This window comes from Typopeltis vanoorti, chromosome 20 (genome assembly GCF_054136105.1).
Source record: "Typopeltis vanoorti isolate ZY-2024b chromosome 20, IOZ_Tvanoo_1.0, whole genome shotgun sequence".
In the NCBI taxonomy this organism is placed as follows: Eukaryota; Metazoa; Arthropoda; class Arachnida; order Uropygi; family Thelyphonidae; genus Typopeltis; species Typopeltis vanoorti.
Window position 1 is genome coordinate 43,356,687 of NC_143568.1, and position 12,427 is coordinate 43,369,113.

The window sequence follows — 12,427 nt, forward strand, 5'->3', positions numbered from 1 at the left end:
GCACACATTCAGCCCACCTAAGTTCAAGTTTTCCAGCATACCCTGATTTTAGCAAACCCAATATTTCAGCTCTTATTGGGCACACCATCCATACTGTTTTGTTCTAATTTATGTGCGCTTATGAGTAATTATGTGAGAGCATGTTGAGATTAGTTAATTAATTAGAGCTTAATTTTTGTAACCAAATAGATAATAATAATAACAGGATTCTAGCAGTGATGTAGTAAGGATTTCTTTTCCACCAAAGGTCAAGGAAGTAGTTTTAATGGTTGACCAAATTAATGTAACTTTAGCATATCATGTAGATTGTATAGTGTAGCTTGTTTCTTTGTGTGTGTATATATATATATATATATATGTGTGTGTGTGTATATCCCAGATGATGAATAATGCAAAAGCCAAAACATTAAGTGATTATTTTGATTTATATTAAACTGGAGTTTTACTTTAACATGGCAGTTATTTCCATAATTTTTATAATGAATTGGGTGATTAGGGATATGATGCTCTATGGTGGTATAAAAGTCGTACAGTGGCTGCACTGCATAGTTCAGAAGGCCTGGACAGAGGGACGAATTCCTGATGATTGGAGTAGAGCTCTAATAGTACCCATATATAAAAAGGGAAACAAAACTGAATGTGAGAATTACAGAGGTATTTCACTACTGAGTGTTCCAGGGAAGATTTATGCCAGTATACTTGAGAAACGGTTCAGAAGAATTGTGGAAGAAAGGCTTGGTGAAGAACAAGCTGGATTCAGGTCAAATAGAGGCTGTCAGGATCAGATCTTCACTTTACGACAAATAGTCGAGAAAGCATGGGAATATAACAAAGATCTGTTTTTAAGTTTTGTCGATCTGAAAAAGGCATATGACAAGGTGCCGAGAGAGAAGCTATTCAATACGCTACAGTTATATGGTGTCAATGGGTCATTATATCAAGCAATACTTTGTCTTTATTTGAGTTGCAAGTCAGCAGTTAGAATTGAAGGAAGTACAGGAAGATGGTTTAATGTTAAATCTGGTGTGAGACAAGGATGTACATTATCCCTGTTATTCTTTATCTATATGGATCACATTATGAAGGAAAGTGGTATTAAACATGATATCAGAATTGGAGATGTCAATGTCAGCTCTTTGTTTATGCGGACGAAGTTATATTTCTAAATAAATCTGCTACAAGTTTGCAAGATTCCCTGACTAATTTGAATAACTGTTGTAATAGATATGGTATGAAGGTCAGCAATAAAAGACAATGAAAATAGGTAGAATTGTTGAAAATGTCAACTGTGTTTTGAACGGAGAACCTGTAGAACAAGTTAAACATTTCAGCTAATTAGGCGTGATTTTTAGTGAAGATGGTAAATTAAATATCGAAATAGACAACAGAATCAACAAACTGGTATTGTAGGAAGTCAATTGAATAAATTCATATGGAATAAGAGAGAAATTAGTCGGAACACTAAATTAGCTGTATACAAGACAGTGTTCAAACCAGTTTTATCTTATGGATCTGAGAGCTGGGTCAGAAGTAAAACACTTGACTAAAGACTAGAGACTGCAGATATGAGAGTCCTGAGAAAGATGAGAGGCATGAACAGATGGCATCAATGGCAATATCATAATAAAAACAAGTATATTAGGAAAGAACTTGACATTGTCAGCATCCAGGAATGCGTTAGCAGAGCTAATCTCAGGTGATATGGTCACTTAAACAGAATGGGCGAGGAACGATTAGCAATACAAACTTGTTTGCATACGCTTGGATAAAGGCTTGTTAGTTTTTATGTGTCTTGGATATATGGAATAGTGATAGCTTTGATGTAGTCTCTGATCTGGAGAGGGGGAGAGGATGTGTCAGTTTGAATATTTTTGAATATGGTAGGATTAGGTGCTCTCCCTCTACACCAATGCCATTTACTGCCCACCACCATTACTTTTTTTGTCTATAAATCGTGTGTTCTGATACTTGAGCATGTCAGATTTTTTGGTCATTTTCTCTCCCCATAAAGAACCTATTAGAAAAGTCAATTTTTGAACTAGAAATGAAAGAAATTTATCAAATCCAACTGAGTGCAATGCATCAAGAATATTTTAACAACTTCATTCCACTCATAGTGGAATGAAGTTGTTAAAATTTTCTTCATACATTAACTTGAATTTACATGAACATAATATCAAACATCTTTGAATAACTTTGAATAACTTCATTCCACTCATAGTGGAATGAAGTTGTTAAAATTTTCTTCATACATTAACTTGAATTTACATGAACATAATATCAAACATCTACATCGTGCATGCATACACACAAAAGTTATAGTCAACTATCATTATAGAGATTCAACGGAGGTAAAAGGAATAGTTATATTAGAAGACTTGTTATAGCCAACTTTAAAACAGTACTGGTAATGTGGGACTTTGCAAAGAATCCGTAGTAGTTTGTTTTAATTAGTATGTTCCATGATTTTCTATATCAAAAAGTTGACTGCTTTGGTAGAGTATTAAATCAATAACTCTGGGATTAGTACTAAAAGCTTTTGCAAAAAAGTAACAAAAAACTTACTTTTCTTCAATAGATCCTCAATGCATTTATTGATATGTGCCATCCATTCAGATTTTTCTGTAGAAGTTGCAGCATAAACTGCAAAGGACTTCGTACGTGTACGAACTAACCAACCATTCTTAAATACTATATAGCAAAAAAAAAAAAAAAAAGTTATTTTCCAAAAATAACAAACATAAGGTAAATAAAAAGTAAATAAAGCAAACTTTCAGCAAAAAAGTTTTTTTGCTGAAAGTTTGCCTTCAGGATATGTTTTTTTTATAACTTTAGCTAAAAAAAAAGATGTAGTTTCTGGTAATCTTCAAAGCTCTGCATGATACAAAACTGCGAAATGAAACAAGTTGTCATTACGAATGACAACTTGTTTCATTGCGTGGACAAATGAATGCCGTTTGTCTGCGCGGTTAGCCTAGTGGCTTTGCCCTTCGCAACTATATGCCTGGGGAAGGAATGCCTTACGTTCGATTCCTGTCGCCGACATGGGGAGCTTAAGGATCTTCCTCAGCCATAGCCAAGTTAGCCGGTCTTGGGCATGGACAGTAGGATTTTTATTCCCAGTTTATCTGGGGTTTTTCATCCTGCAAACTGGCCTTGACAATTCGACACTACAAACATAGGATACACCGGGTCATAGGGCTGACCACCTTATCCTGAGAACGGTTGAGGTCCGATGATTGAAAATAACCCCTCGACACTGCAAGGTAAAGGAGGATAAAAAGAAGATGAGATGAGATGAAATGAAATACAATATAAAAATAATATTGAAGAAAAGAGTCTAAAAAAGCTTTATAAAAATTATTGGCCAGCCAGGCTGAATGAATGGTTAGTGTATCGCTCGCCAGCCAAAAGGCTGCAGGTTTGAATCCTGGCGTGGGCATGGATGTTTGTCATTGTCTTTGGAAATACTAGTGGTGGTCAGCGGTAGATGCCGCTGGTGTAGTTGCAGTCATTTGGTGGATTGAGTAGCAGAGATAGAGTTGTAGAGTAGGTGCCCTCACTCAATGAGTCTTTGAACTCCCTGGAGGTGTCTAATAATAATCACATTTGCATTGTTTATAAAGGAACTTTCCTTGAAAAGGATTTCTTGGCTGAGAGGAATAGCAACAGTGAACAAACTGTTTGACATCGTTATGAAGTCCTAGCCAAAAAATAATGTTATTTAATACATGGCGATTTTTTGCAATTTTTTACTGTGGAATTTGCAGAAAAAGAAAACTTATACATCATGAATTCTTTTTTTCAAGAAAAAAATACAAAAGAAGTGGACATGGAAACGTCCAAATGGAAAAACTAGTGAAATTAACTTTATCCTCAGCGATAAGAAAAAATCTTTCAAGACTGTTCTGTTATAAACACATTCAACATTGGAAGTGACTATTGTATGGTATGCAAAAAGATTCAAATAAACTGCCAAAAAGAAAGATGTTACAAAGATCAAAGCAAAACATAGATATACACAAACTCAATAATAAAAAAGATATATTCTAACATGAACTAAATGATAGATTTAAAAATATTATTATAGATTACAACACTGATCTATCAGTAAGTAACGACATTATTACCCAAAACCTTTTACAATGCTCACTTGAAATAGCTGGTACCACAGAACACAAACGAAACAACATTTCTGAAGAAACAAAACAGCTTATGAAGAAATGAAACGAAATGAAACAATCAAATAACCTACATAATAAAATTGAATACACTGAATAGTGCAAAATGATCAGAAAACATATCACGGAAGAAATAAGAAAATTCAATTGCAAATGCATATAACAAACAATTGAAAACAACTGTAGTCTCAAAAAAGCCAAACAGCAATTGATGAACAACAATAAACAGATGGTTGCAGTCAAACTACAAGATGGGATCATAACCAAAGATAGATAACCTATAGCAAAAAGAATTCAAGAATTTTACTGTTTTATATCAGGATGACAAATTAAGTGAAGAAGAAGAAAACTATGAAATAGCTGAAATATCACAGATTCTACCAGAAGTTATGTAGAGCATCCAAAGCTTGCAAAATGGAAAAGCTGCAGATGAGGATATAGTTATAGCTGAACTTCTAAAAGCAGCTGGAGAAATGATCTACAAAATCCCAGCAAAACTATTTACCTTATGTCTGAAGAAAAATTATGTACCAAGAACATGGAAAAAGGCCACCCTAATTCTGATACATTAAAAAAAGATTAAGTAGAAAACTTGACAAACTACTGACCCAACAGTCTACTATCAGTGGTTTATGTGTTTACAAAAGTCTTGGCTCAGAGGCTTTGTACAACTCTAGACCTAGCACAACCCAAAGAACAGACAAGCTTTCGAAGTGGCTTTAGTTCAATGGACCATATTCAAGTTGTACAACAGACTTTCAAACAGTAATGAATATCAGCTACCATTACATCTTGGTTTTATTCATTATGAGAAAGTCTTTGATTCAGTAAAAACTTGTGCGATACTTAAAGCATTACGAAACCAACAAGTAGAGGAGCCATACGTTCAGGACTATCAAATCAACATACATCAATGCCACAGCAGCAATTCATTTCAATGGAAACATCTCTAATGTGGAAAAACAGAGAGAGATATAAGACAGGGTGACATAATATCAGAAATAAATGATAGAGGTTGTTGTGTTAGTCAATTTGTTGCGACCTCACACTGTAGGTATTAGTGAGAACTGGCTATCAGAATCAGCCCTACTAGCTGGTATCAAGTGTACAGTAATTTTAGGAAAGATAGAGAGGAGGGTGCATGCTGCTAATGATATCGGAAGACTTAAATCTAGTTAGAGTACTACAATCATAGTCAAGACCTATGATTGTAGTACTATCATAGTTCATTATTTAACAATATTTCATGTGGCAGTGAGTTTGAAGCCTTCTGGTGTGAGGTTCTAATAAGATCCATTACACAGTGGAGTGTTGTTGCAGACCTGGTGGATCAGTTGCTAGTGATGAAGAAATGGATCACCAAATAGAAAAGATAAGAGCGAAAAGAGTAATCATAATGGGAGACTTTAATTATCCAAATATTGATTGGGTAGCAGTAGGATCTCAAGAGAAGAATAAAAATGCATTTATTGAGTGTTAAGGAACAACTTCCTCAAGCAGCATGTGACAGAAGGAACTCGAGGGCAAAGAGTGTTAAGATTTGATTATAGTGTCAGAAGGCGTTTCAGTTAAAGACGTAACTATTCTGCCTCCAGTTGGTGACAGTGATCATGGAGTAGTCACTTGGGAAGTGACTAAGTTTATGAATGTTCCATTCAGAAAAGGTTACATGCTGAACTACAAAGCAAAAAATTATGACCAACTGAAGAGTATACTGAGTTCAGTGGAATGAAATTAGTTGATTAGTTGCTGGATGGAAAAAATAGCGACAGTGCATGAGAAGCATTTAAACAATATTATATGATGCGATATCAGAATGTTATCTGAGAGTTCGAAGAATAAATAGAGGAGGAGTCAAATGGATGTGTAACCATATTAAGCATGAGATTCGTAAGAAAAGGACGATGTGGAAGGAATACCATGAATGAAGTCTGTTATGAACATTATAAGCAGCAGGATAGAATAGTCACAACTGTTGTATGGAAAGCAAAGTATGAGTATGAAAAGAAACTGGCTCTGCATGCCAAAGACAACCCACAAGAATTCTATCGATATGCTGCAAGATGAATATGAAAGAATAACTCTTCAAAATCCTGATGGCCTGAGGGTTATACAGGGTGTTCGGGATAAATTTGACATATTTATAATTAATTATATTTTTCCGTAAGTTACATGTATTAACACACACTTCTCTTCATTTAAAAGTTTGGACCCTTCTTCATTCATATACAAGATGTCAGAAAGGATGGATAGCTGGAACCCACCTGAATCATGGAAGAGAATAACTTGTATCATGATGATTCGTGCCCGCCATCAAAATAAGGATATTACGACTGCTGCCCAATGCTCCCTGAATACAGTAAAAACAATCAGGCATGAACTAGAGACTTGCAATGGTGACTACGAGGATGTAGCAAGAAGAAAGATCCCTAGAAGACGATCTGATTGCGTTCGTACAGCAGAATTCCTCGCAAATCTGCAGGAACAGGTGTTGAAGAACCCTGGCATTGGAATTCGGGCTTTGTTCGTGGAGTTGCTAACTGTAGTCAAGCCCTGGATAACAAGGGTAGCCAATGGTAGGCCGTATGTATGGCAGCAGGATTCGGCCCCTTGCCACACCTCTGGGAAAAGTCAAAAATGGTTGTCTGAAAATTTCTACGACTTCACCAGTCCAAATGTTTGGCCTCCAAACTCCCCAGACCTTAACCCCATGGATTATTTTGTATGGGGCGCAGTTGAAAAAGACACCAATCGCACTTCCAGTAATACAAAAGCCCAGTTAATGGATAAAATTAAAACAGTTTTTGCGGCCCTTCCCAGGGAGACTGTAGCATCAGCTTGTTCGAGGTTCCGAAGCAGAATTGAAGCTGTGATCGATGCTAATGGTGGTTATTTTGAGTAAATCTTGTTGATAGTATTGTAATTAACTCTGCCTGTAATGTTTTTTTGTCAATTCATTAAATTTAATAGATACAAAGAAGATTTTCTTTTTCCTTACGAAACTGTCAAATTTATCCCGAACACCCTGTATATGCAGAAGAGGTTGTTCAGTTAATGAGTGCCCATTTTGTTAAAAGCTACCTGGTGTACGTGACATTGAGCTCATTGTTATCTCTTCACTAGATTAAGAAATGCAGGTGTATGAGGATGAGGTATTAGAGCTGTTGCACAAATTGAATAAGAATTCAACAATAGGGATTGATGGGATATCAGCACGTGTGTAAAAGAGTGTTCAGCTGAATTGGCCATTCCTTTGACCAGGCTGTTTAATCTCAGGAACAAGTAAGAACAGGTAAGATTCCACAGGAATGTATGGTAATTCAATTGCACAAATATGGTGCAAAGACCGATGTATCCAACTATCGACCAATTAGCATCTCAGGAGTGGTGGTGGAGAAGATTATGGAAAAATTGGTTAGGCTTCACATTCAGAAATGGGTTGACAGTGAATCTCTACTTTGCAACGAACAACATGGGTTTACTAAGAGAATGTCAGGTTTTAGCAACTTGCTCACATTCTATGAGAGTGGTCTGAAAAGTTCTTGGCTTCGACCATAGATGGCAACACTATCAGCAAGAGATTTTTTTTTCTCTAAGTTGGTACATCTGTCATAAGCATCCATGTGAAATTGTAAGTCATTCTATCAAGGTGGTTTGTTTTATACAGCTGTCTGAAGCAAAAGCGTTGTCTGTATCCCTTGACATGGGTAAAATTGAGTATCGAGCAGTTATAAAATTCTTTGTAAAAGGTTTAACGGCAAAAGAAATTCATTTCAAGTTCATAAAAGTTTATGGACACTCTTCTCCTTCATTTCTGACAATTAAGAAATGGGCTACCAAGTTTAAACATGGCCATACCATCCTTGAAGATTATACACGTGAAGGATGTCCAAAACACAAGAAATCATTGATCAAGTGCACGATATGGTATTGGATGACTAGCAAGTCAAAGTGTGTGAAATTGCTGAGACTATAAGCATTTCAAATGAACATATAGGATATATTTTGCATGAAGAATTGCAAATGAAAAGCTTTGCACAAGATGGGTGCCACGCTTTCTCACAGCAGATCAAAAACCCACTCGCATGAAAATCTCTGAACAGTGCTTGGAGCGTTTTAACAAGAATAAAACTGATTTTATTCTTGTTAAACAGCTGTAGAGGGGTATTTTGCAGATCTTACTGAGAACCACTACAGGGACAGCATAATGGGATGGAGCATCACTGGAATAAATGTATTAGTCTTAAAGGAGATTATGTTGAAAAATAAAAATAATTTTGAAATTATAAATTCTTTTCTTCATTGTTAGGCAGAGAACTTTTCAGACCACCCTCGTATAACAATATTAACGTTGAACTAGACAAGGGGAATGGATACACCATGATACTTTGGATTTTGCTAAGGCTTTTGACAGAATACAGCATGGCAGACTGTTGCATAAATTGGAGAAAATGGGTTTGGGTTATAGAATATTAGCATGGATAAGAGGATGGCTGACTAATAGATATCAAAAAGTGTTATACGGGGGATGCGAGTCTGCAAGACTCACATCCCACATAACAAGTAACAAGCACTGAACCTTGTGGTGTACCACAAGGTTCAGTGCTTGGTCCACTGTTATTCAATCTGTACATTAATGATATTGGTAAGGATTTGACACGTGACATACAGCTATTTGCTGATGATGCAAAGATAAGGGTAATCAGGAATACTGCTGATATGCAGTACTTGCAGAATGATTTGAATAGGGTGGAATTGTAGGCATGGGAAAATGGGTGTCAGTTCAATGCGAGTAATATCAAGTCATTCAGGTCGCGGTGATTATATGTCCAATGTCATATTATATTGGTAGGACAGGTTAGAAGAAACTGATCAGGCTAAGATCTTGGAGTGTTAGTAGATAGGAAGTTGAAGTTCAGGGGCCATGTGGCAAAGATTGCAAATGCAAGTCAAAAGATAATTGCAATGCTGAAACGAACATTCACATGTAAAGATAAGGATGTTATTTTGCCTCTTTACAAGGCCTTGATAAGACCTCACTTGGACTATTGTGCAATTTCCGTTGTGATTCTGATATATTGGAGAGAGTACAAAGGAGAGTGTTAAAAATGATATCAGGATTGTGGAATACCGATTATGAAGACAGATTGAAAATTTGTAGACCGCAGACACTAGTTAACAAGAGAAAGAGGGATGATATAACTGTGACTTACAAACTTCTGAAAGGTCATACAATAGGATTTCAATTGATGGAATTTTTCAGTTTATGGAGGGTGGGGAAAGGACGAGAGGGCATCCTTGGAAGCTGAGAATGAAGACCTCTAAAAAGGGGATGAGGGATAGATTTTTCTCTCAGAGTTAGTGCGTGATTGGAATGGATTGCCATTGGATGTTGTGAGTGCAAACAGCGTGAATGAATTCAAGAATAAGTATGAGAGCTGGTGTGTGTGTGTGGGGGGGGGGTATGCAGCCTCCCTTGATGAGTCTCTGACTCCATGGAGGTCTCTCTTAATAATATCTCCAAAATTATTCACAGCATGCCTAGAAGAAATGTTCAAACTTCTTGATTGAGAAGAGAAAGGTTTGTGAAGATAAATGGAAGATATTTAAGCCACTTACACCTTGCAGATGATAGTGTTGGATTCTAATTATGTAGAAAATAGAATAAATGTTATTTGATTGATTCAGAATCCAACATGAATTTCCATCACAAAGGCTACGTTTGTAAATATTATTTAATGTAAATAACATAAATTATAAATTGATATCATATAACTACCTTAATTATATCAAATATTTAATTATTTAATCAAAGAAATGTGTTAATGGTAATAAGATTCTGTGTTAAATATTATTAAGCTATTTTATTTATTGTTATGTCAATATTATAAAAACTTGTATTTGCAATATTAACTACGCATTTATTAAAAAGCAAATATTCTAATTATTCCTATTTGTGTATAAAGCTTAACGGTATGTAATGACTCAATGTAGTAGTATAGCCTTGTCTAACATTGGCGAGAATGTTTATGTTTGTCTGTTGTCATGGAGACGCGTGAAATAAACGAGCGCGAGTGGAACAGAGCGTGGGCTAAGGAGAGAATAAAAAAAAATATATAAAAAGTAAAGAGTTGGGACGGAAACGGGGAAGTGAAAGGAAGTAAGGTGATAAACTAAAAAAGTAGAAGTAAATAAAATGTTTTTAAGGGTAGGAGTTAAGTGGATAAAGTTTATAAGTGAGCAAGAACGTAACGAATTTTATAGTTAGCTGAAAGCGAAATCAGCAACGATAATAGAAGGGAAATTAAAGCTACAATCGGATAAAATAAAAAGCTGAACATTCAAGGAAGAATTCTGAATAAACCCAGCTGATCTAATATTGCAGCTTATTTCCGATTTGCCCTAAAGAGAACCTCACAGTGTTTTAGTTAATTTATGAGTGGTAATAAGGATAGTTGAAGTACCCTGTAATTGATGTCTAGAATTCTGAAGCGCAATTGATAGTGCTTTAAGTATAACTGCGGATAAGTTTTGTAGATGTGTTTTTTTTCTTTAAGTGTGATAAGTAAATTCCAGAAGTTTGCTCACAACATAATTGATGTTCTAGGAACCATTTCCGGTAAGGTCTATCATAGTGTATTATTAACTTTAACTGTGGAAACCCTTCGTGATTGAGAGTTGGAGATAAGAATTGTTTGAAAGATATTTTCAGCTATTAGATCCTGTAATATTTTGAACTTGTAGCATGACTGAGAAATGTATGAAAACTAATTAGATTGCATGTTCTGTTATATTCATTTAAGTGTAAAAACTTTATAACCCAGAAGCTAAGATGTTGTATGTGAAGACTTGGAAGATTGTGCTAATGTAATTAACTTGACTTAATGTTTGACTTATTTCTATTGTTTAAAATTAGAAGTAAAATTTATGTAAGTGTTATATGACCTATATTAAATGCTTTATTTGTTAACCTAACTGTCGTATTTGCCTGAAATTCTTTTTACTGCACCGTTCACAAAAATTCGAATCTAGCAGGAATCCCAGAGAGAGAAAATAAATACTTCGGCCTGAATGAATGAGAAGACTGCTAACTAACTTTGAATTAATCCTACTATTTCATATGGACTTATTTAAGGATAGAGTGGCGAAGTATAATAGAAATTTCTCTACCCTTAGATTAGTGATCAATTTACAATTAGTTTTCTTTTATTTTATGAAAGTGACTTTTAACAAGATGGTGGATTCGAACATCAAGAGAACAACGTCATGACAATAGTTACCTTTACTGCAACTGCATATGAATTATAGACTCATATCCATGAACTTCAAATTGCTAGCAAACCAGCTGGCTTAAAGATAAATCTAAAGAATACCCAAGTTATGTTCAATAGCTATGTCCAACCAGAAATAATAAAAATCAATAATGATGAAATTAAACAAGTAGATCATAACATATACATAGGACAACAGATATTAATGGAACAAAATATCATGGACGAAATTTAAAGATGCACGACACTTGCATGGTGTTATATTATTTCTCTCCTATTCTTAATATGTTTTATTTACCTTATGTATTTAACCTCCCTACTTTAACTACAAGACTTACAAAATTTCCTTGACTCTGACATCTGTATAACTTCTTACGTGTTCATTCTATAAGGAAAGCAAATTCTATATCTCTAGCCAATTCCTAATTTTACTCACGTGCTTACCTGACTGTTAAAGTTATTCCTTGCTGAAAGAAACGAATCCTCTAATTTCTTTCTGGGGGCCATCTCCTCTTCAGATATTGACAAATTTATTTTTTAATGCTGCGCCAGCCAATATCTTAGAATAGAATGGACTCTTATTCAGGGAGACTTTTCCAGACCTTTGGTGCACATAGGTGAATAAATTAATGCTCTACTGTGGCTAAGTAAATTATGGTTTGCAGTCGTAACCTCTATAACAACATGCTATACCTTTCTTTCAATCCCCCCCCCCCCCCCCCGCCGCCGCCGCCATGGTTCAGATTAACGAGTGGTAGTTTTGGTTCATATCACAGGCAAATCTCAGGTATAAAAGATAAAAGCATATTTATTGGAATCTAAAGACATAATATACACTTATTAGACCAATCTTACCTTCAATTAGTTCAAGGACATGCTAAATCAAACTGATTAATACTCTAACACATGAATAATAAATCCTTCTCTTGAGAACACACATAATATACACATTATACTCTTCTAATCAATATTCTA

At 35.3% G+C, this 12,427-nt stretch overlaps 1 protein-coding gene across 1 annotated transcript in view; it reads right to left on the reverse strand.

The window, feature by feature from the left end:
• rush (pleckstrin homology and FYVE domain containing family member rush hour) overlaps positions 1 to 12,427 on the reverse strand; it is a 226,074-nt gene that overhangs the window by 89,825 nt on the left and 123,822 nt on the right. The window contains exon 5 of the mRNA XM_090409993.1: positions 2,566 to 2,691. Within this exon, the coding sequence (XP_090266119.1) occupies positions 2,566 to 2,691 (126 nt within the window). The remainder of the gene's footprint in view (positions 1 to 2,565; positions 2,692 to 12,427) is intronic.